Source organism: Elephas maximus, chromosome 9 (genome assembly GCF_024166365.1).
Source record: "Elephas maximus indicus isolate mEleMax1 chromosome 9, mEleMax1 primary haplotype, whole genome shotgun sequence".
Taxonomy (NCBI): Eukaryota; Metazoa; Chordata; class Mammalia; order Proboscidea; family Elephantidae; genus Elephas; species Elephas maximus.
The window spans coordinates 72,380,716-72,405,330 of record NC_064827.1 but is presented as its reverse complement, the minus strand read 5'-3'; the positions used below and the strand labels follow the sequence as shown (position 1 = coordinate 72,405,330).

The following is a 24,615-nucleotide window of genomic DNA, read 5'->3' as shown; positions in this document are numbered from 1 at the left end:
AGGTGGCCTGGCAGCGGGCGGCGTTGAGGCGGACGTAACTACAGAGGGCTGTTGAGCAGTGGAGTCGGGACCTGCTCTTGGGGCATGAGCCGAGGGGACAACGCCGAGGCCACGAGGTGAGTCCGGCCGCGTCACATCGTAGCACCTCAGCGCTGACCCCGCGAGGGGATCCTAGAGGAGGCCTCCCTAGCAGGACAGGTTCTCAGGCCCCGCCCCGGATTGTCCCGCCGCTGGCCCGGAAATAACAATCTGAGTAATGACCCCTTGCATCTAGGAATTCGCGACCGGGAGTCGGGAAACCTGGGTCCCAGGCTTGGCCCTCCGTCAATTTTAGAAACAAGTACCTTTGCATCGCTTAGCTTCAGTTTCCTGGCGTCCAGGGTTGCTGCAGCTCGCATGGGAAAATGGATGTAAAGGCATTTTGTGAATTCTGTTACCCCAAGGGGTTGTCGCCATTGCAAACCCAAAGGATTTTGATAATCGCTTGCCCTCTCGATGATTTTGTTACACTTCACTGTACCTCAAAAAGCCCTGTGCTTAGCTGTCACAGTTTTGTCTTATTTAAACCTCATAACCCATGATATAGGGATAATTATACCCATTCTGGGTTGGGTTTTTATACCCATTCTAGGAAGGAAAAAGAAACTGAAGTTCCCAGTGAAGAAGTGGCTTGCGCCATTCATTCAGTAAATATTGAGCCCCAACCATGACCCAGGCAGTGTAGTAGATGCTTGGGATAGAACCATAATCAACATAGGCAAGGCCCTACCCTATAGGAGCTTACATTCTACTGAGGGAGACAGAAGATAAAACAGTAAACAAAAAGATAAAGACACATAGAATTAGCACTATATGGCGAGAAAAAGGTGGCCATGATAGAAAATAACAGGGGGTTCTACTTTATTAGGGAAAGGTTTTTCTAAGGAGAGGACTATTCCATAAAGATTTACAGCCTTTGGAAACCCTATGGGAGTTGACTCGATGGGAATGGGTTTTGGTTTTGGGGACTTTCAAGAAGAAAATTCCCTATGTCTTAGCAAACATCTGGCAAACCATGGGATAATAGAGGCAGTATTGGGAAGTAGAACCCAGAACTAGGTTCCAATACTGGTGCCAGCATTGTGACCCTGGGCAAGGACTTAATCTTTCTGGGCTTTCATTCATGTATTTATCACGTTTATTTAGCATCTTCTGGGTTCAGGCACTATGCTAGGCATTGAAGATACAACAGTGAACAGGACAACCATAGACCCAGTTCTTACAGTGCTTATAACTTGTTAAAGTCATGCAGTAACTAGGCACAAAAGCCAGGATTTGGATCCAGATTTCTCTTGCCCGTGTCCTGTATTCATCTCACTAAAGCAGGGTACCTTCCTGTGGTATTAATAGCTGTTTTTAAAAATGAGACAAAAGGTGGGGCCCTGGTGGCTCAGTGGTTAAGAGCTACGGCATGCTATGGGTGCTAATCAGAAGATCGGCAGTTCAAATCCACCCACCTTTCCTTGTAAACCCTATGGGGCAGTTCTACTTTGTCATACAGTGTCACTGTGAGTTGGAATCAACTCTAGGGCAACAGGTTTGGTTTTTTGTTTTTTTTTTATTAAAGTCTAAGCTCAAATGTCATCTCCTCCAGAGAGGCCTTCCCTCTCCACTCAATCTAAAGTAACACAATCCCCGACTCTGTGTTTGCAGCACTTATCACTAAATATATCTTGTTCGCTTATTTTTCTTCTGTTTTGTCCCACTCCTCCCAAATATAAGCAGCCTGAGGGCAGAGACCTTGCTTATTCACTGCTATTTTCCCAGTACCTAGACAATGCCTAGAAAACAAGTTCAATAGATTTTTTCATTATTATTATTGTACTTTAGATGAAGGCTTAAAAAATAAATTAGCTTCTCATTAAACACTTAGTACACATACTGTCTTATGACATTGGTTAACAACCCCACGACATGTCAACACTCCCTTATCGACCTTGGGTTCCCTATTACAAGCTTTGCTGCCCACTTCTGCCTTCTAGTCCTTGCTCCTGGGTTGGGGTGCCCTTTTAGTCTCATTTTGTTTTATGGGACTGTCTAATCTTTGGATGAAGGGTGAACCCCAGGAGTGACTTCATTACTGAGCTAAAAAGGTGTCCAGGGACCATGCTCTCCAGGTGTCTCTAGTCTCTGTCAGGCCAGTAAGTCTGGTCTTTTTTTGTGAGTTAGAATTTTGTTCTACATTTTTCTCCAGCTCTGTCCAGGACCCTCTATTGTGATACCTGTCAGAGCAGTCAGTGGTGGTAGCCAGGCATCGTCTAGTTGTACTGGACTCAGTCTGGTGGAGGCTGTGGTGGTTGTGGTCCATTAATCCTTCTGACTAATCTTTCCCTTGTATCTTTAGTTTTCGTTATTCTTCCTTGCTCCCGAAGGGGTGAGATCAGCGGAGTATTATCTTAGATGGCTGCTCACAGGCTTTTAAGACCCCAGATGCTACTCACCAAAGTAGAATGTAGAGCATTTTCTTTATAAACTATATTATGCCACTTAAGCTAGATGTTCCCCAAGACCATGGTCCCCACAACCCTCGGCCCAGCAGTTCAGTTCCTCAGGGAGTTTGGATGTGTCCATGGAGCTTCCATGACCTTACCTTGTACAAGTTGTACTGGCTTCCCAGTATCATGTACTGTCTTACCCTTCACCAAAGTTACCACTTATTAATAGATATTTTTTGAATGGTTAATCTCTAAGAAAGTAGGAGGAAAGGAAGGCAGAGAAGACAAAATGTTTCTCCTCCCCTGTTTCCACTTCCGGGATTTTATGTTTATGTCTGTTTCACCTTCGTCTCAGGAGGGCAAGAGGTATGACTTACTCATTTCTGTATTTCCAGAACATACCCCAGGGTTTCTCAGTTAGCAGTTACTTGTCACACATTGCTGGACAGATCAAACATGTTTAAGCGGGAGAGGAAGAAAAATACCCTCACGTTCAGGGGGTAGATAAACGTGTTCAACAATGGGGCCTACTGTATACTGGACCTTATAGGGTGTGCTGAGATGATGGCCATGTATGAATAAGAGATGATGGCTGTGTTCAGTATATTCAACTGTCATTATTAAGACAGTCCTTGCAGTGCTGATTTCTGAGGCACTTGTGGGTATATAGGACACATGTTTTCTCTAGCAGGGAGTTGTGAAGTCTGGTACAGCTTGCCTTCTCCCGAATCGCTTTATCCTTTATTTCTCTACCACATTATACATTGACTAAAGCTTTATTTTAAATTCATCATCTCATTTTTGGTCCTCTCAGCAAACTTAAGTTATAAGTACAGCAAGTTTTACTATTTAGAGATGAGGAAACTGAAGCTTAGAGAAAAGTGACTTCCAATGGAAATGCCAAAATTTGGAACCAGGTCAGACACCAACTTTTTGCTGTTTCCACTACTGCCTTCATCATAACCATCATGCTCCCTTTTTGGCTGTGAGATAAGCTGGGCTTTGAACGGTTCATTTTGGTTTGAACCCCTGCTAGGAATTTGCCTTTCCACCCAGATATACTGAATCAGAATCTACAGTTTAACAAGATCCCCAGGTGATTCTTATAAATAATAAATTTTGAGAACCACTGCTCTGCTAGCATAGTGATTAAATCGCTTTTCCCCCCAAAGTTTGCAGCTATTTTATTTACAAGTATACATTTAACAATCTAACACAATGAAATAAACACTGAGATATCAAGCTTAGAGTAGTGTAACAATAGGTATTTTAATGATTACATTATTTAAACAACAAACTACACTGAAAAATTAATGCCTGTAAAATTCTTGGTTATAATATTAAGAAATACAGTATATAAATTGAAAATATGATCCCTTAAAATTTGAAAATGGAAGTGAACTCATTTGGACAGAGTTAGAGTTTAACGTAATCTGAAAGTGGGGAGAAGCTCTGATCCAAATGATATCTTTCAGGTTAATAGGAAAAAAAAAAAGGAAGCATAGTATATCTTAAAGGAAAACGGGAATTTTGCTTCTTCAGGTAGAATATATTCCCAGTGTCCTCAGGTTTTGCAGTAGAATTACATCACCGAGCATGAAGACTTCCCTTAAGAAGCTGACCTGTCTATTTTTCTGCCTCTAAAATTATCCTTCTAAAAACATCAACGGCAGTCTTATTTTCTTTAGCAGATGGTTCCAAAAAGCAGCGTTCAAAGATTCTGCTAAAGCTTTCCCTTCTTCATAACTGATAACCCTGTAAGTCTTTCTTATTTCCCACCAACATAATAGATATTTGAACCAGGGCTTTGAACTGGAGATAAGATATTTCAGGAACTCAAAAAAAAAGAAAACAAAAACCAAGCACGTTGCCGTTGAGTCGATTCCGACTCATAGTGAACCTATAGGACAGAGTAGAGCTGCCTCATAGAGTTTCCAAGGAGCGCCTGGTAGATTTGAACTACCGACCTTTTGGTTAGCAGATGTAGCTCTTAACCACTACGCCGCCAGGTTTCCTCAGGAACTAAGGCTAGTAATAATTTAAGCTAACATTACTTGAATACTTTCTAGTGCCATGCTCTATTCTAAATGCTTTAGTTGTGCTAACTCAGTGAATCCTTATAACAACTGTGTGAAGTATTATCTTCATTTTACAAATGAAACTGAGGCACAGAGTGGTTAAGTAATTTGGCCAGGGTTACACAGCTAATAAATGGTAGAACTTGAATAACTAAGGAGAAGGTTTTTCTTCTGAGTCTCTCTCAAAATGTTAAACATGGTAATAGCTAATACTTATTACTGTTGTTAGATAATAGCGTTTAGTGATATTTCATGCGCTGTCTTTAATCCACACAACAGCCCTAATAAGTAAGAACTATTATTATTTCCATTTATAGAAATAAACTGAGACCTAGAAAGTTCAGGTAATTTACCAAGTCACGCAACCTGCTCTCAAACCCAGTTATGTCTGACTCCAAAATCTATGCACTTAAAATTTCTTATACTGCATCTTCCCCTTGATATATTGCCTCTTACATGAAGAAGAGAGATATACTGCTATGCTTCCCCCTCCCGCCTCCTTTCGTGCCTTTAAGATTCTCTTCCTCGTGGTTTCCAAGGCTTGTTTTAGGTGCCAGTTGTTGAACTGGAGTATCATGTAGTAATAGAGACTTTGGCCCCCTGCCCAGTCAGCCTCTGGCTTGAGGGGAGGAAAACTTTAGTTTTCTGTACACAGAACCACACCCCCTTTCACCTCAAATGGCAGTTTCTGTGCACTAGCTGCCAGAGGAGCTGTCCCAAGGGAACTGATGTTGGGGCCCTGGTCATGGTGTAACTGAGGACTTTGAAGCATTGCCCAGAAGACATGCCCTCCTTGAATAAATGTTTGTTGAATTGAATTTGAAGTCTCATGTTCACACGGTGTTGCTCCTCTCCTGCCTGAATGTTCACATGTCCTTTAGTATTTCATAGAGATTGATGGAAGCAGAAACCAAAACTCTTCCCCTGGAGAATGCATCCATCCTTTCAGAGGGCTCCCTACAGGAAGGGCACCGGTTATGGATTGGCAACCTGGACCCCAAAATCACGGAGTAAGTCTAAGTCACCTTTCTTCATTACCTGCAAAATTGGAGTGTTTGCAGTGATTCTGTGCAGAAGAATTTTCAAAAGGTGTAGGATATATTTTGGCACTTTTACTTGTGTTTTAATTTATCTTTGAAGGGGGTATGATGTTGTTACTAGCTTGTTAGCTTGTCACTTTTCTTACATTTAGACTCTTCTGTAAGAACACAGACCCGAGTATCCTTTCAACCATGTACATACATCTTTTTCCTACTTGCCAAAGATGTTCTCTCATTTCCAACTATTTAAATCTTCGTGCCCAGTGGTTATAGGGAATTATTTTCTAGAATCAGCCCTGGACATACTTTTGTTCCCAAAATGAAAGAATAAGCAGAAGCCTTGGTACCTTTGCAAATAGGCAGAGAGGTACCACTTGACTGTAATTCATGTACACTATTTTTTATTAAGTATGGAGCCATAGAAGGTCATAGCTGGAAAGGTCTTAGACATCATCCCAGTCCCTTTAGTTTTCATTTATTAAGTGATAGGAGTGCCTATTGTATGCCAGGTGTCATGCTAAGGCGTTTTCATACTTTTTAAGTCTGAGGAACTCTTCGTTAAATAATCAGAAGCTATATATAAAATTAAAGCTCAGAGCTACTCTGATTAAAGAGAGGTGCCTAAAGTCTTTTGTTGGAAACTCTATGGGGCAGTTCTGCCCTGTCTTGTAGGGTCAGTATGAGTCAGAATTGATTTGACGGCGCTGGGTTTGGAAACCCTTTTGTCAGCTGTCACCCTGGCCAAATTACTTAACCACTCTATGCCTCAGTGTCCTCATTTGTAAAATGAAGATAATACTCCATAGGGCATCCCTGATGAGGTTCTGTGGAACTTCTTGCGCTCCGTGGAGCGCGCTTGAAAACCACTGATATGATCAGCTCCCTTATCCTACCGTTGAGGAAACTGAGGCCTGAGAGAAGGAAGTGCCTTGCCCAAGGTCGTAAAACTAATTGAATTGTCCTGACTCCCTACTCTTTCCATCACAGCCATTATAGTGGAAAGGAATTTCCTAGCAGAGAGAATTGAGAGGTTTTCCTCCCCGTAATTGTCTGGTAGGGGCAGGGTGGTAAAGGGTGAATGGGTTGACCTGCATAGGATCACTGCCTAATGCAAGCATGGAGTATATCATCAGCCCCAGAAATTACTCCTTTGCAGTACAGTAAAGGTAAGGGGAGAAGAGGCAAACAAACCTGCTTGACTGAGCCTGGGATGAGAGGCAGGGGATGTAAAGATTGGGTCTGGGAGAGAGGAAAAGGGATGCAAGCTTATGGATCAGGATCATGACAGCAAGTTTAGTTCCTTGAACCTGCCTCAAGTGCAAATCAGCTATATGTTTGGGTCCCTCTAGAAATTGTGATGGTGTTTACTGTGTGTTGCACCCATATCATGTTACCTTGGATAGGGATCCACAGAACCCTGGAATATAGATAGTATATTTATTCCTGTTCTCTTTTATAGTTCATAGTTTTCAGGCTGAATGTTTGTACTGCGCAACCTCTCAATTAGTGTCTGTTGATCAGAGAAGCAGTTTCCATCATCCAAACTCAAGTTATGAGGGGATCCCCCCAGGTAGTAGTTTCCATTCCCACCTCTGCTTGTCTGAATGGAAATCTAAAGTGTGGAAACAATGTTCGTTGTGTTGCCTGCACTTCTCTGTAATGATACTCTTGTTTTAATTGTGTCCTGCTGCTTGATGGGAAGGGACACATGGGCATTTGCCACCTCAGTTTATGTCATAAGTTGGAGTATATGCGTGTTATGTTCAGTTAAAGCAGTAATAGGAACATTGAATCAAAACTTTCCCACTGGGTAAAGTTTTTACATCAAGCCAAAGGTGGACATCAGATACTACACTTCAGATCAAGGCCTTGCTTGCCGGAAGGGCTTGTCCCCTTCTTGTGGTTTCCCCACCTTTGTACCACCAGAGATCAGCTTTACTGTCTTATTTTCTATGAATTCCTTATCCTAAAACATTTCAAACAAACTGATTTATTAAGTAGTAATAAATTTCTTCTTAAAGCATAACTACCAATCATAGTAACTTATGGTTGCCCTGAAATATGTAGTATTCATTTAATTCACCTAATTACAGCAAAAAAAAAACTAACATTTTAGTAAGCCTAGGTAGGCCTTATCTTGTGCAAATATGGTTTCCTTCCAAGTTTTTGAAATACATAAATAATAGATCCTTATTCTAGGCTTATAGTTACCCAGAATGGGTAATTATGGGCCTAGAATAATTACTGAAATACAATCAGTCCCAAACATTGAAGGATTATATGATATAACTCATGTGAAAAAATGGTACCTAGCTTATAGTTCAGTCTTCAGAAGTATTGGTGGAATCCAAATCTCTAAATTTCTAATAACTCTTAATTGAAGTGTGCAGGGCACCTTGCAGTTTTCATAATTAAACTTAGCCCCCCACCCATAAATTGCTACTAGTTCCTGCTGTTTCTCCCTTCTACAGACCCTTCTTATTTCTCTTTCCTTTACGTACGCTTGCTACTTACCACCTCTCTTGCTGATATCTTTTATAAGCTGATTTGAATGCCCCTCCAATATAAATAGGTTCCTATGTGGCACAGTTTGTGCTCAACTACTAACCTAAAAGTTGATGGTTTAAACCCATCCAGCAGTGCTGTGGAAGAAAGGCCTGGCAGTCTGCTTCCATAAAGATCGTGGCCAAGAAAACCCTATGGAGCAGTTCTCCTGTAACACAAATGTTCTCTCACTTCTTGTTAGAAGGCGAATTATATATTTACTGTCGTGAATGGTTACAGAGGTATATAAAACAACTGCAATTTAAAGAAAAAAAAACTTTTCAACTCAATTTTGAAGTTTATTTTGTAATTAATTTCTACTCATCTTATGTGTACATGTCTGTTACTCATTAATCAAGTCCTGCTCAAGTTATACTAAGTTGTCCATCAGTCTTCTCTCAACAGAATATGCCTTCCTAACTGACTAACACTCTAATATTCTGCTTTTCTATTTGTCTTCTCTTTGTGGTTTTAGTGCTGACCATTTTAGGGCCATGCTAGATGCCAGGAATAATTGTATGATTAAATAGATCTTAGAGATTTGGATTTGAGGGAGTGAGGATGCACTCTGAGTTATGGAGGTAGCAGATTCCAAACCTGTGTTCTTTCTGTTATATTCTTACTCTGAACTGTATTTTGGACCTCATACTTCTTACCTATAAAAGGAGAATATTCAGCTAAATGATCTGAGTATTTCTTCTAGCACTAACATTGTATGAGTTGGTCTTATTTAAACTCATAATGACCTTATGAGGTAAGTGGAACAGATATTATTTTCCCTATATTATAGGAAAAAAAGTCTAAGTGACTTGGCTCAGTTTTCTGACATAGTTAATGATAGAACTAATTTCCCACCACCTAATTTTAAATGCTTTGCATAAACATTCTAATAGTCCAAATAATTGAACAGTCATAACCTGAAGTCTCCTAAGTTTAAAAACATAAAGGCTTCTTGAAGTTGTTGTGGGACCCAGTCCAACTCCAAGGGTTAACAATAACTTAAATATCATTACTAGTGCCTTCAACAGGGAAACCAAAAAAGTTAATGTTAATGTCCTTCGACATTATCTGTTTTCCACACTGTGGTTCCCTTTAAAAAGGTTACTACTGACATTCTTTTTCAAATGCTTAATGTGCTATGTAGAAGGCCAAAATAAGAGCCACTGCAATTAGGCATGGTTTGTGGATATACAGAGTTGGTTTTATGGTGACAGTTAATGTTTTATGTTTCTTTTAAAATATGGGGTAGTAGTATTATGATTCATTTGGGAAGTTGTATTGTTTAATCTTTATGAGTGTGAGCCATGGAGTCAGGCCAAAAGGATTTTTGTCTACTTTTTCTTATAGAATGTTTCCAACATGTTCAGAAGTAGAGTGAATAATAAAATGAATCACCATGAACCTGTCACCTAGCCTTAAACCATTACTAACTCCTAGCCAGTCTTATTTTTATACCCCAACTTGAAGTGAGTCCCTGACATCAAATCATTTCATCTGATAATATTTTAGTATATATCTCTAATGTAATGGATTCAAATCCTTGCTCAACCATTTACTCTGTGATCTTGGGCATATTACTTAACCTCTCTGAGCCTTCTCATCTATAGATGAGGATACAAAAGTACCTATCTCATAGAATTGTTGTGAGGATCAAATTAGAAAGTCAGTATAAAACAAAACAGTGCCTGTTACATAGTGAATACTCATTAAAAGTTTGTTCTACATTCATTTGTTCTACATTCTGCTTTGGTGAGTAGCATCTAGGGTCTTAAAAGCCTGTGGGCAGCCATCTAAGATACTCCACTGGTCTCACCCCTTCAGGAGCAAGGAAGAATGAAGGAAACTAAAGATACAAGGGAAAGATTAGTCAAAAGGACTAATGGACCACAACTACCACAGCCTCCACCAGACTGAGTCCGGTGCAACTAGATGGTGCCCGGCTACCACCACTGACTGCTCTGAAAGGATCACAGTAGAGGGTCCCAGACAGAGCTGGAGAAAAATGTAGAACAAAATTCTAACTCACAAAAAAAGACCAGACTTAATTGACCTGACAGAGAATGGAGAAACCCCGAGAGGATGGTCCCCGGAAGTCACTCCTGGGGTTCACCCTTCATCCAAAGATTAGACAGGCCCATAAAACAAAACGAAACTAAAGGGGGTCACCAGCCCAGGGGCAAGGACCAGAATGCAGGAGGAGACGGGAAAACTGGTAATAGGAAACCCAAGGTCGAGAACAGGGTTGTTAACCAATGTCATAAAACAGTATGTGTACTAATTGCTTAATGAGAAGCTCTTTTATTCTGTAAACCTTCACCTAAAGTACAATTTTTAAAAAAGCTATTTTTTTATTGTTATTTCGACAGCCTGTTATCCTTCTATCACTAAGTATTAGATGAACACCTGCTATGTACTTAATATTGTGCTACCCCTTTTGGTAACCAAGAAGAGATCATCATTCCTAACTGACCCCATCTCAGCCCTTTCTGGGTCTGGAAGTTCTCCCTGGTTATACTTAGGTTAAGGACATTGATCTGTCTCCGCTAGGCTCTTCTTTCAAAAGTTCACCAAAATATAAGACATGATCCCATCCTTCATGGCATTTGTAAATCTGTAGACTAATTTCTTTGTTAATGATGCCAAAATACTTTTAAGAACAATAGGAAAAAAAGGAAGGGATAAGTCATTATGGGGTCAGAATGGGTGAAACGCTTATAGTAAGCAGAAGAAATAACATTTCATTCCTGTTAACTCACAGTATGAGCTGAACAAAGCTTTTTGCTTCTCTTGGCTTTAGTTACTTCATCTATAAGACAAGAATATGGATTAAATGATTACCAAGATTTTTTCTAAGACTGACATTCTTTGCTTGTAGATTTGTGGGGGCAAATCAGACTTGGATGGGACAACACAGAGAAGTATGAGAGAGCACAAAGCCAGTAGGAATTCTAATTCTAATAGGAGCATTCTAAGTGGAGGGAGAATAATAAATAACGGCACTAAGAAAGATGTTTTAAGTGAGCAGAATTTTAGGAAGACCTTTTTGACTGAAGAAGAGGTTGAATGTTAAATGGTAATGAAAATAGTAGTTGGATACGTAGAATACTATCAGATTAAGACAAGGTTGATCTTTAAAAATTATTCAGACAAGTTCAGATTTCATGTAGAAGAGATTAATTATGGGTATACAACAGAAGACTGACATACAAATGATATTTTAGTAGGGAAATTAGCCAGAAGAGACTGCCATAAACCAGACCTGTTATCAGCATAACCTAGATAGAGACAGTGAACTTGAAGACCAATGAAGGAGTCTGAGAGATGAAGAAATAAGACATAGGCATTAAAGAAGAGTGCAGAGTTGAAGGTGATCCCAATATTTCTTGCCTGAGAAACTTAGAAGAATCATGCCTCCACTGACCGGTGGGATATCTGGAAAGGACCACCAGTTTGTGGTGCGGAGGAAGTCAGTTTAAACAGTCAAGAGCGGTCCAGGTGAAATTATCCTTCTAATGAAGATTTGCAGAGATAAAATGAGAATGCAAGTGAGAATAAATGCGTGAGTATGTGAGAACAATGTGTTTATTTCTGAAGAAACCCGTTTCTCTCAGCCTTTAATTTCTTTCATTGTCCGTGCTGCTTTTATGCATTGGTATGCGTGAAACAACCTTTGCTGTTACTTAAACACCCTTTGCTTACTTAAATTTCAAAGACAGTAAGACCATTTAATAAAATATATAATACCCCTTAGCATAGACCATAAAGACCCACCTTATAGTTTCTCCAAGATTATAAGGAAAATTTTCCCTGAAACAAATTGTACACTAAAAGTAATCTTAAATGTCATTTTATTAGTTTCCCGTTGTCTACATCATCAAACTAAAATTTCCTAAGCACAAAACACCCTCCACAGCCTGTCCCCTGCCTCATCTCTTACTGCCTTCTCCTCACTCTCTTCCAGTGTATCAGACTCTTCACCTTCATGTCTTTGCACATGATGTTCACTCACTGACATACTATGCTCAGATATCATTTCTTTCGCAAAGCCTTCCTCGACCACTACCTTCCTGCACAATTAGGCCTCCTTCATCTGTGCACTCATGTACATACCTCTGTGTGTAAGTATCACATGATTTTATAATTGATTACATTTTTCTCTTCTAGTGAGGATGTGAGCTCCTTGAAGGCAGGGACCTGGTAGTTTTATTCATCTGGATAGTCCAAGTGCCAATCGTGTAGTTCTTGACAGATAGGAGGCATCTATTTTAACGTTCCTGTGAATTAAGTATTTCTGAGCCATTAGGAAGGGTACTTTAAACACCCATCACAAAAAGTACTGATGAAGTTACAGAAATATGCATGGGCATGGTGTTACTAATTCTCGACCTCCCGGAGACAGTGAGGCTGACATTTCATTAAGTGATGCAAACCTCTGATGAGTAGTGAGCTCTTCCATACTTCAGCAGCAGATAAAAGTGCTTGCAGATGTGGAAGCAAGAGTCTTCAGTCTTGTTTCACTATCAGAGTTTGCAGTCCCCATCTCCAGGAAGCAAAATAGTAAACATTTCATTCCTTTTGTTTCGGTGTTCCGATAATTTCAAGAAATTATCAAACAAGAAAAGAAATCCTGGAGAAGTTGAAAGACACAGACCTAAGCAGATGTTCCTGGAATCTTAAGGTCACACATCTCAAGCAGAATGTGTTTGTTAGCTTTTCAAAGAATAATCTGCTGGCATATTTTTTTCTGAGCGAATTAAAATTCATTTCCTAGGAAATGCCAATCGCCTTACCTTCCTGCTATTAAGCAGAATAGAGCTAATGAAAAGATGACCAGCCCACAGCAGCCACTTTTTTTTTTTTTTTAAGTGGCTTTAACCCACCATTCTGTGGCAACTGGCACTGTGTTAAGGTTTGAATGGGTGCTATAAGTGGAATATGCAGCTGTGAATTAAAGACCTGAGGGAGAGACTCTTCTAGCCTATCTTTCTCTGCATTTGAGAGAGACATCCTTGCTGTCGGCCTAGTTAAGCGATCCAGTAAAGCTAGAAATTTCACTTGAGGTGTCTCCCTTTCCCCTGAATATCAGCTCCCACATTCTCACTAGCAGTTGAGGTCTCCTGATGGGAGTTGAGAATTTGGAAAGTAGGGGGTCACTGTTGTTTTCCCTTTTAAAACAGGTCCAAGGGCCAGATTAATATCCACAGTATGCCTTGGGATCCTGCATCCTGCCCCAGCACTAGATCTGCATCATGTCTTCCTTGCACCACTGTGTGTCAGACACCTGGTCCAGGGTAATGGCTTGCTTGTTGATGTGCATTAGTATCAAATTTAGTATAACTTACGATCCATTTCATATCTTTCTACCTCCCAAAGGAGATTCTCACTCAAAAATCAAATCCTGATGAGTTTCTTCTCTTAGAAAACAATGTAAATATAAATGCGGCTCTAACGACAACTTTACTGACTCCCTGTGGGGTAGAGTTCCCAGTAATAACAGATTTAGCATGTGGGCTGATACCTTTTTAGTATCACAGGGACAGCATTGTTTAGAGAAAGCCTTGACTCCATTTGAATAGCGCAGAGGATGCCAGGAGGAAGGCCAAAGGAAAAGGAAACGGGAGAGCTGTTGGTTTGTCTCACCCTTACATCAGATGACAGGAAGTCGGAATTGAGATTGGCCACAGCAACCTGTTAAGGCCACATCTGTTTGAATAACTTAAAAGCTCTATAGAAACCAAATAAGTTTGAGAGTAAGGAGTCCTAGAAGAGGATGCGGGGCAGAGTGACAAGCAAGAGCTTGGGGTGAACATCCAACCTGGAATAAATTTCTTCCTTGGCCATCTGTATTCTTTACTTGACCATATCCCAGCATATAACTGTGTCATAGCAACTGAGATTGGTTAATTATCCACGAACTGGCCAGGTTCCCTTCCCCTGTGTGAGACCAGCCTTGCTCATGTTATGGTTCCACGTTGTCGTAATGTCCATTCAGGTCAGGGATCGAAACTCTCAAGGAGCTACGGAAGTGCCGCTAGCTGTGGTTTGGTCTTTGGCAGAGTTTCTCACAAGCGCAATTCGGGTCTAATGATTAACTATAAAATCTAAGAGGGAAGTCTACCAATATTGTTTTGTTTTGTTTGTTTGTATGGATATATGTGTTTGTTACTTTGTTTATTTTTGAGGTAGCGTGGCCTTTGGCTTTTGGCTTGTGGGTGTGTGTTTTCTGATGAAGTTACAGCTATTTATTCATAAATACTATTGCATTGCCAAGAAATTAAAAATAAATAAATCGACACTATTTTTGAGCTTTTCTCCAAAAGAAAAACAAATGGTGCTTGTGGGCCAGACAACTGTTTGTTAGGTTTGGTTTTTTGTTTGGTATTTTTGTGTTGGATGGATGCACAGCCATGACAATTCTAGTTCCTATTCCAGATAGAGGCAAACAACTCTGTCTGCCAAATAAACTAACACGACAGTTTGGAGGAAGGCGGGGGAGGGGGCAATGTGAGATTTTATCCCTGGGGTAAATTACTCCTTGCTTTTATCTCGCCACTTCAGGCCAAGTAACCAAAAAAATTCCCATAGCGTACTCACAGCTCTTCTTTCTCCACAGATACCACCTCCTCAAGCTACTCCAGAAATTTGGCAAAGTAAAGCAGTTTGACTTCCTCTTCCACAAGTCAGGTGCTTTGGAGGGACAACCTCGGGGTTACTGTTTTGTTAACTTTGAAACTAAGCAGGTAACTGAGCTTCCTCCCCCTTTTTCTAGTACTTAATTTTCTTTTTATCTAGCTATATCATAATTATTTGTGCATCTCTCTCAACTACTAAAATATCGGTTGCTTATGGGCCAAAGCCATGTCCGATTTCCATATGCCTAGCACTGAGTGCTAAAGTAGATCCTTAGCAAACACACATTGTTAAACATCGAGACCTGGGCTCGAGGTCTGAGGCACTGACCTACTTTTCTGACCGAGTGCTTTGGGATGCCTACATTAAGTACATGAACGTCCTCCTCCCTGTTCTGTTGTATTTGTTCCTTTAGTGGCTGGCCAACAAAAACCTCCTTTTCTTTCCATAGTTTTGCCCTGTGGTGCAAAAGCCCTGTCTGTGGTGAGCCACCCACAAACTCTATTTTGTTTTGATTTCTTAAAAATGTACCCTTCTCAGTGTCTCAGAGCAAATGCATACAAATTTGAATATATGTAGACAAAGAGAATATGCAGCTTCAACCATGATGGTATATGTGTATCTTCTTATATTAAAGTTTTAGCCCTTGATATGGACATGCATTGATAAAGAAATTGAATTTGAATGTAATATACAGATACTGCCTAGTACTCTTAACTTTATTAGTCATTTGTAAAAACATTGTCTAGTTGTTGTTTTTATTGTTTTCATTATTATTAATTGTATTTGAATTTTTTTATTATAAAAGTAATACTGTTTATTATAGATGAATGTACATGCCCAAAGAAAATAAAATTTAAAAGTCACTTATCAACCCAATACCCAGAAATAATGGCTGTTAATAGTTATATGTCTTTACAGTCTCTCTTCAGATTCATGTACACACATCACACATAAGAACACATGGAGTTTATAACATAAATAAGAGCATACTGTCATGTTTTATCAAGGAGCCCTGTTGGTGCAGTGGTTAGGTGCTTGACTGCTAACCAAAAGGTCAGTGATTCAAGCCCACCAGCCACTCCTCAGGAGAAAGATGTGGCAGTCTCCTTCCATAAAGATTACAACCTTGGAAACCCTATGAGATAGTTGTACTCTGTCCTATAGAGTTGCTATGAGTCAGAATCAACTCAACAGCAAAGGGTATCATGTTTTATCATTCATCATATATTAAATTTTTACATCTTTTAATATGTATCAAGATAACATTCTGTATTATGATATTCTGATTTTATTGGTATATATATATATAAATTCGTTTTTGTGTATCCTTACTATTTGGGCATTATATTATACATATTTTAGAACTCAGTTTAAAAAAACTAAAAACAACATTTTTGATCACTGCACAATATTTAGTTGTATGAGTATACAATAAGTTATTTAACTAATCCCCGATTGTTAGCTATTTAGGTTGTATCCAGTGATTCAGTAGTGTAAACAGCACAGTAGTGAGTATCTTTAGAGCTGTAACTGTGTGCATATTTACTACATTTATGGCGATGAAATGGTGTGGTCAAAGGCCACGCATATTTTTGTTAACACAATTACCAATTGCCTTCCAGAAATGATGTGTGTTCTGAGACTGTTTGAGAGTGTCATTTCCCCTTACCAATGCTGGTTATTTTTTATTCTTTCTAATTTTTGCAAGGGTTGTAGGCAGTAAGTGATGCATTATTATTCTAGTTGTTCAAGGTGTCTTAAGGAGACTAAAAGAATGCTCTATATGGTTAGCATTTTTAAAGACTTTACTCTTCCCTAATAATAGAATGTGGGGAGGATTCTTGAGGACAACTAAAATCAGTGGTCACATTGGGGATAGATGTTGGCTTAAAAACACTGGACTATAAATCACAAAGGCGAGCTTCTATTTCTGTTTTTTTTATTTATTAAATTCAAGCAAGTCTCTTAGCTTCTTTTGGCCTCAGTTTTTATCTGAAAATGAACTTTGAAAACAACATTTATAACCTGATGGTGTCTGATTACTGCTGGTGCTACGGAATTAATAGAGAGCGCCATGGAAGTTCTGATTCACCAAATGAAACTTGAAAGAATAAAATATCTCTTATATATCTTTCTAACTGTGTGTTATTGTGAGGCAAGCATGCCAATGACCATCTGATGCCTGACACGTAATGGGTACTCAATAAATATTTGTCAGACGTCATGCTGGCAAGCTCTGAAGGAACAGGAGACTCACCAACAGACCCAGACACAGGACCGCCTGCTGGTATTACACTCTGGCCTCAGATAGACTCTTCCTGCCCTCTAGGACTTCTTTCCCCTTCTGTTCCTTGAGGACTTTTTCACCCCAGTTAACACGGGTTACACTTGGCTAAATGCTTTGTGGATACCAATAGGGCATAGAAGATTTGGCAGGATAGGAAAGTACAGCCAGGTTTCCTGGGAATGACTTAGAGTGACTATTATCAAGCTTCAGGAATTCCTTTCAGCCTTGTTGCTCCTATATCTGATGGGGAAAGGGTCAGAGAACTTTTGGTTCTAAAAACCAGGTGCTAGATTGACTCACACAGACACCTTGTTCATAGTCTCTTTGACTCACTCCTTTTTCCTGCCTAGTTTCCCTGACTCCCATATCCTTTTAAGCCATTACTGTTTCTCACTTTAGACCCAGGGAGTAAGCCCGAGTCCAGAATATATAGTTCCAGGGCCCCTGGGAGTACAGTTTCTTGACATAGTAGTCACTACCCTGACTAACAGAAATGTGTAGAAAGTTATCACCTAGTAAGAACAATAATATTAGTTAACATTTTTAAGTCCTTACCATATGCTCTTTATATGTATGTACTCTTTGAATCCTCACAGCAGCCGGTGAGTTCTTTTTTGAACCTTCACTACAGCCAACAAGTGATATGATATCATATTTTATAGGTGAAAAAGCTCTAATATTTGGAGAGATTAAGTGACCTGCCAAACATCACACTGCCAGCAAGAGACAGAGCCAGGATTTGAATTCTTGCCTCACTGACTTCAAAAAGCTCATACCCTTTTTGTTCTTCTGCTTTCTTTCTTTTTTTTTTTTTTTGTAAACCCTTTGCCAGTTATTTTCCAAAAGCAGCTTGGTTAGAAACTCAACCATCCAAGGTCAGGAATCCCTGTGAGAGCACCTACAGCTAGTTAGGCATTTGAATGTTTGACTAACATTAGTCCCTTTCCTGGACAGGAAGCAGAGCAAGCCATCCAGTGTCTCAATGGCAAGCTGGCTCTATCTAAGAAGCTGGTGGTGCGGTGGGCTCACGCTCAAGTAAAGGTACGTTCAGGAGGCTAGAAAGACAACATCAAGCCTCATCCTAAAGGAGTTTTCTAAAAGGCAGTTGTCCACTTACCCATTTCCATCCAAGCCTCTTCACATCTGGAATAGTCATACTTTGGTCTCCTACTTGTATTTACCATGTGTGTTGCCAGATTTTTCTTTTGAGAAACATCTCAGGAGGGATTAAGTTCCTTCGTTGTTTCTTTCCACATGCCCACAGATCCTGCTTTTGATTGATTTTTCCATGCGGCTGATGTGTATACTCAGACCTCTATCATTTTTTTAGTGGGAGTTTTTCTTTGTAGGAAAAAAATGTATTTATTTTTAAAATTAGTTGCTTTAGGCATTATTAGAGTCTTCCCAGCCTCTTAACTCTGTGGAGAGTTTGAATATGTTTATTCTAAATGCTTGAGAAATGGGTAGTTTGTATGAGTGTTTAAAGCACCAGCATCTTTTTAGTGTAGATATTTGGGGAGTTATTAGGGTGTGGGTTTGTAGGACTTCACATTGCCTTATTGTCTCCACGCCTTGAGAAGTGGCAAACACTCTTGCTCATCCTGTAGTTGGTCTCTGTGGAGAATGCACTGGAAAAGCTGAGAAATTTTTTTTAAAAAGGGAATTGCATTCTATTACAGCTGGCATGGATAGTGAATTATGTGGGGCAGAGCAATGCCAAGAGTTGATTCTTTTCTTTCTGCAGAGGGGTCTTGACAAACTTGCTGGTGAAAAGACTTGTGACAGTTAAAAGTCGAAGCTTTAGCTACTCTCTACCCAACAAACTTCCCCGTAAAGAGTCACAGAAATTAATCAGACTTTTGAGCTTAGTGTCCAACCTGAAAAACAAAGCTCGGACACTTTGGATCCTTATGAGTATATCAGGTAATCAGAGAGCCTTCTCAATTTGTAGGACACATTGCCTTAAAAGTAGAAACAACAAGGAGAATTTCCAAATACTTTTTTACTCAAAAGAAAATCAAGTCTCATTTGCCAAACTGGCTGTCATTTTCTCATTCTGCATCTTATTGAAAAGGCACGCAAGGGAAATTATCCTTCATTCCTGTCTTTCATTTAAGACTCTCTGGGCCGTTCAGTTTTCTTCTCCAAGTCTCTTTTTGACCAGTGGCTCCTGATTGCTCTTTTATATTTACTTTTTACAAAACATATATAATTACTCAACATCAAATTTAACTGTAGAATGTTTTCTAGATCAGTGGCTAGAAGCTGTTACTTTTCCATTCATGCCTGTTAAAAGTTGAATATTATGCCCAGTGCTTTGCAAAATCTAGCAGAATTTTAAGTGTTTTGAATAAAATAAAATGAGTATTATAAGAAGTGGTATGACAATTAAAATAAGAATGTAAGAGGGCAATCCTACTGTAATTTGCACCAAATTGAAATTCTTTCCCTACCAAATAAGGAAGACTAATGGCTAGATAAGCTTCTTCTCAACTTTTTTCCTAAACTTAAACACCTTTTATGCCAAAGCTGTGTGGAGTTTTACATTAATTCAAAATGTAAAACAGTTTTGAAATTGTCTAGAAATATGCTGACAATCCGTTGGTGGGGTTGGTGCTTCTGAACCTGCGTGTGACGGTAGAGAGCTTGTTTCTGCCCATGTGACGTGATTTCCCTTTTTCTTACTTTCAGAGATACGATCATAACAAAAATGATAAGATCCTTCCAATCAGCCTTGAGCCATCCTCAAGCACTGAACCCACTCAGTCTAACCTAAGGTAAGATGGTGCACTGTGTATAGACAAACACAAATAATTACTCTAGAGCTTGATTCATTCCTTTATTCATATCCTAGTAAATCTTCAGACTCTTAATTTAAAATAGAATCTATTAACTTACGACATGTTGAGAGAATGTTCAGTTGATCCCCAGAATATATACATTTCTTCCCCTACCCCCCCCCAAAGATGGTATACTCGTCTTTTATAGAACTCATTCACTCAAAGAATGTTGAGTGCACCTACCATATGCCAGGCATTGTACTTGACACTAAGAATACAAAGATAATATGCAGTCTTTACCCTAAAATCGAACATTTTAATAAGGCCTTGGGTCTCTTTGGTATTTGTCATTATATACCCATTCTTGCCCGACTCTGAGTTACCATTATACAAAATTTTAGTTTACAAAAGTTCAATCCTTTGTACCATTTCAGCAACTGTAACAGTTTGGTTCCCATATGGACAAATTGTCATTTACTTCTTTGGAGTTAATTCAAAACAGAAAGAACTAAGGGTATGGTAGAGAAAGGAGAGGTTAAGTAGATGCTGGGCAGAAGTAGAGGTTTTTTTTTCATTGTAGCCTAGGAAGAAATCTTAACACTGTAAGTAACAATAGCTAGAATGTATTGAGCTTGCTATGAAACAGCACTGTGCTAAATACTTTACATACAGTAGGTCATTTAATTCTCATAAAAATTCTAGTGAAAGTATTCTTACAGTCGTCTGAAACTGAAGTTTACAGAGGCAGAATATCTTACCCAAGATCACACAGGTAGCAAATAGCAGAGTCAGGATTCAAAACCAGGTCTGTTGGACTTCAAAATTCAGTCTTCTGCTTACTCCTCTGAAGAAACTCCAGGCTGTGGTAGAGTTCTAAAGCCTGTTCCAGGAAGGTGACGGAACATCAATGGCACACAAGGATCAGAAACCAACACTCAGTAATAAAGTCAGGAAAGCGATGCCTATTTAGATGGAAAACCAAAAGACAAGAAAAGTGCCTTTGTTGTAAATTATCTGCACCAAAGCAAAACAGATTTATAAATATCTCATTAAACTGGAGGGAGGTCCCTAGATGGCGCAACGGTTTGCACTCAATTACTAACCTAAAGGTTGGTGGTTTGAACTCACTCGACCATGCCATGGGAGAAAGGCCTGGTGATCTGCTTTCATAAGAATTAAAGCCAAGAAACCCTATGGAGCAGTTCTACTCTCTACCACATGGTGTTGCCATGAGTCAGAATTCACTACAACAAAGGATTTGGTTTTCTTTCCTTTTTTTTTTTTAATTGTGGGTGGGGGTAGGGCAATGGTGGTCCCAAAATGTTTTCAGGTGAGTCAGGAATGATAAAACTGGTAAATTGAAATTAATTTTATAGTTAATTTATGTTTCTTAACTTTGTGCTGCCTTTATTGTTTTGGAGCTCTGGTAGGGCAGTGGTTAAGAGCTCAGCTGCTAACCTAAAGGCCACTCCTTGGAAACCCTACGGGGCAGTTCTAATTGGTCCCACAGGGTCGCAGTGAGTCAGAATTGACTCAGTGGCAACAGGTTTGGTTTTTGGTTTATTGTTTTACGCTCCTAGAAATAAAAAGGAAGAAAAATTATAACATCTTCAATAAATTCACTGGGAACTTATATCCACTGTTCCTTTTTCCCGATAAGATTTGAACTTCCTTGATCATAGTAGTCTCCACGAGTTTTTCATAAATGTAACTGTTGGAAAAGGATCACTGCATTTATGTTTGTTGGTCTTTGTGGTACATTTAACATGTCTTTAGTTTCTTATTATCAGTGTTTTCTACTTGTTTACCAAGTAACCTAGTGTTTTCCATTTATTTTTGAATATTTTTTAATAATGGAAGCCTCAGCTTACATCTTTCTGTTAACATCTATGCCTAACTAGCGAAGATTGTTTCCCTGTGACTTTTACAGAAGGAATGGCTGTCCCATTAATGGAAGAGGTGCTGGAATGCATCTCGGTAATACCTCGATGTTCCTTTTATTATAGTTTTCTAGTTTCTTGCCCATGTAAAATTATAGACATGTACAGCAAATACACCCCTTCCAAGAACCTCTAAAAGGCCATGTATACACTCCCTTCCATGTATATATTCTCTCCCTGACTATAGACCATTGACAACCCTCAGGAATGGAAAATAAAGGGAGCCAGGGGCCAGAAAAGACCCACTGCCTGAGTGCTTTGGATTCTGGCCCAGGGATAGCAATGAGCCCAATCAGAAGGGAATTCCTCACACTTCTGCAGTGTTTCCTCATGCTTTCTCTCTAACAAAGGGCTAGTGAATAAACTGATTCTGGCTCTGCAACTTGTTAGCTGTGTGAACCTTGGGTAAATCAGTACCTCTCTGCATTTGTTTCTTTATCTATAAAATATGGATAAGAACCTCTACTTTGTATGGTTACTACAAAGATTACAAACAATAAAGTAAAATGCTGGGCATAGTGCCTGGCTTATTATACATATTCTGTAAATGATAGCCTTTTAAAAAATATTTGTCAGTAAAAAGAGACTTTATAGAATTTCTAGAATATTTTTATTTTCCATTACTATTCAGTGATTGAAAAGGTAGTACAGTGTATTGGATAACAGCATGGACTTTGGAGTCAGGCTGTATTCAGACATCAGCTTTACCAGTTACTAGCTGTGTAACATTGGGCAGTTTAACCTTTCTGTGCCTCAGTTTCTTCCACTGCAAAATAAGGAAAGTAACCTCCTTTATAATGTTGTCTTCAGTCCTACAAGAATTATTTTTGAGTTCCTACTACCTGACAAGCACCAAGGTGCTAAACAGTTTTTGTGTCTAAGGATTAAATGTAGCAATATGAGAAGTATTCATAAGAGTGTCAGGGCTTATAGTTAAAACTTAACAGATGGTGCAGACTTGATCTGTTTTGTAAAATGAGAGCATTAGTTATCTTTTTCCGTGTTTTATATAAAATGTTTGAATGCTCATATTTAAATATTTTGTTGCTTCTCTAATATTGTATAAGAAACACAAGGAAGATGAAATACGCAAGCATTTTCTAAAAGTACCCAGGCCCACTCTGATATCCTCTCTATTCTTTTTTCAGCGTCACTGCAAAGATAAAAGCCATTGAAGCAAAACTGAAAATGATGGCAGAAAATCCTGATGCAGAATATCCAGCAGCACCCGTTTATTCCTACTTTAAGCCATCAGATAAAAAAAGGACTACTCCTTACTCTAGAACAGCTTGGAAATCTCGAAGATGATGGTTGTGAATTTCTGTAGCAGCAAAAGCAAATTGGTCTCCACACCTGAACTCCTCTGCCTTTGTACTTTGTAGGTGTGAATGGTGTATCCAACAGAGCACAATCACATGTTAGAGTTTGGTAACATGACATTTTTGGATTTTCTTATGGATGTTTCTTCCTTGAAGTATGTGTGGAATTGAGCATCATCCAGAATAAATAGGATTGTATCCAAAATTGTGATTTGAACACTGGGATGCTCTAGTTGGCTGGTTTGTTTGGCTTTGTAACTTCAGAAACATTATGAAGTATGCCAGAGAGAAAAGAAAACATAGAAAATGTTATTATTTAAATCAGGAAACGAAATTTACTAATGTCTTTCTTAAAAAAAGGAAAATAGGTCATTTTCCTGTACTCTAGTGTCTTTAGAACATAAAGGAAAAGAGACAGGGAGGGAAGTGAGAGACAGTTTTTAAATCATGTTCTGAACTGTTTTTCCAGGATTTACGATGGAAATCCCTCCAAAAAAGAGAAAGTTCTTGGCAAGAGGGAGTTGGTTCTTTGAGCAAATGTGGTAATCCGTTTTAGGAATCATGCTTATCGTTTCAAAATCCCAATTAGGAAAATATGGTGTATATCTTGAAATTGTTGGGTCAACAAAACTGTAAAATCAAATTTAGCATTTTATACCGCAACAGAAGTTCCGTTTGGAAACCCAGCTTTTATTCTATAGTAATCTTTTTTTTTTTAATCTAAATAATCCTGCCTTCTATAATACCAAATGTTATTAATGTAGGACTTTTAAAATTGCACTTATTGCATGAGATTGTTTTTATAGCATGAGAATGTTATATTTGGAATTGTATCATGGTCAATCTAAATAGAAAACGCAAGATTTCTTTGAAAACGTAAAAGTTGCTATATTGATAGCTATCAAACATATTATTTCCTAATACATGTGCAGGGGTCTGAGGTTGTACTGTTTTGGGAGGGTGGGTGTTGGGGCACATGCAGGAGACACAGAGAGTCAATGGAGCCGGCACTACTCAAGCACCGAGATTTTAATGAACCCGGGGTTTATGTCCTTTTAAAGGCTTTAAAGATTGCATGACTTTGAAATGATCATTCATTCGTAGAACATAGATATTTTTTGCCACATTGAACATTCTAAATATGACGATATGGAGAGATAAATTAATCAACAGATTTTGAGACATTCTTCAGTCAGCACCGTTTTGGTCCTTTTGGTGCCAAGTTTGACAGACTGTTGCGTTGGACAGCACCATTGTCCTTTCCCAGGTAAATCACTGTTACTTCTACTGCCATTCTGGTGATTACAGACTGTTTACTACTACAGTTCCTAGCAAGAGGAAGCTTTCGTAATGGGAACTTAAGTCTTCCTATGAGCATAAATTAATTTAAGACACTTGAACAAAAATTTCAGTATATTGAAGTTTCAGAATTCATAGAACTGGCTCAGAGAAATTCTTATCACTTTTCCCAAGATACCTTTAAATATCAAACACTTTCTGCATTTACTAGCTCTATCTAT

The 24,615-nt window shown here is 39.0% G+C and overlaps 1 protein-coding gene across 2 annotated transcripts; it reads left to right on the top strand.

Annotated features, from left to right (window-relative positions):
- Positions 1 to 25: 25 nt before the first annotated feature.
- RBM18 (RNA binding motif protein 18) lies at positions 26 to 24,016 on the top strand. Of its 2 annotated transcripts, none has more exons than XM_049897258.1 (6): positions 26 to 116; positions 5,444 to 5,562; positions 14,750 to 14,876; positions 18,011 to 18,097; positions 19,748 to 19,833; positions 22,925 to 24,016. In XM_049897258.1, the coding sequence occupies exons 2-6, from the start codon at positions 5,450 to 5,452 to the stop codon at positions 23,082 to 23,084; spliced, it is 573 nt and encodes a 190-aa protein (XP_049753215.1). In that variant the 5' UTR covers positions 26 to 116; positions 5,444 to 5,449; the 3' UTR covers positions 23,085 to 24,016. The 2 variants fall into 2 exon arrangements, with proteins under 2 accessions (XP_049753215.1, XP_049753214.1); XM_049897257.1 differs by having other exon boundaries at positions 28 to 116; positions 5,434 to 5,562.
- The last annotated feature ends 599 nt before the right edge of the window (positions 24,017 to 24,615 follow it).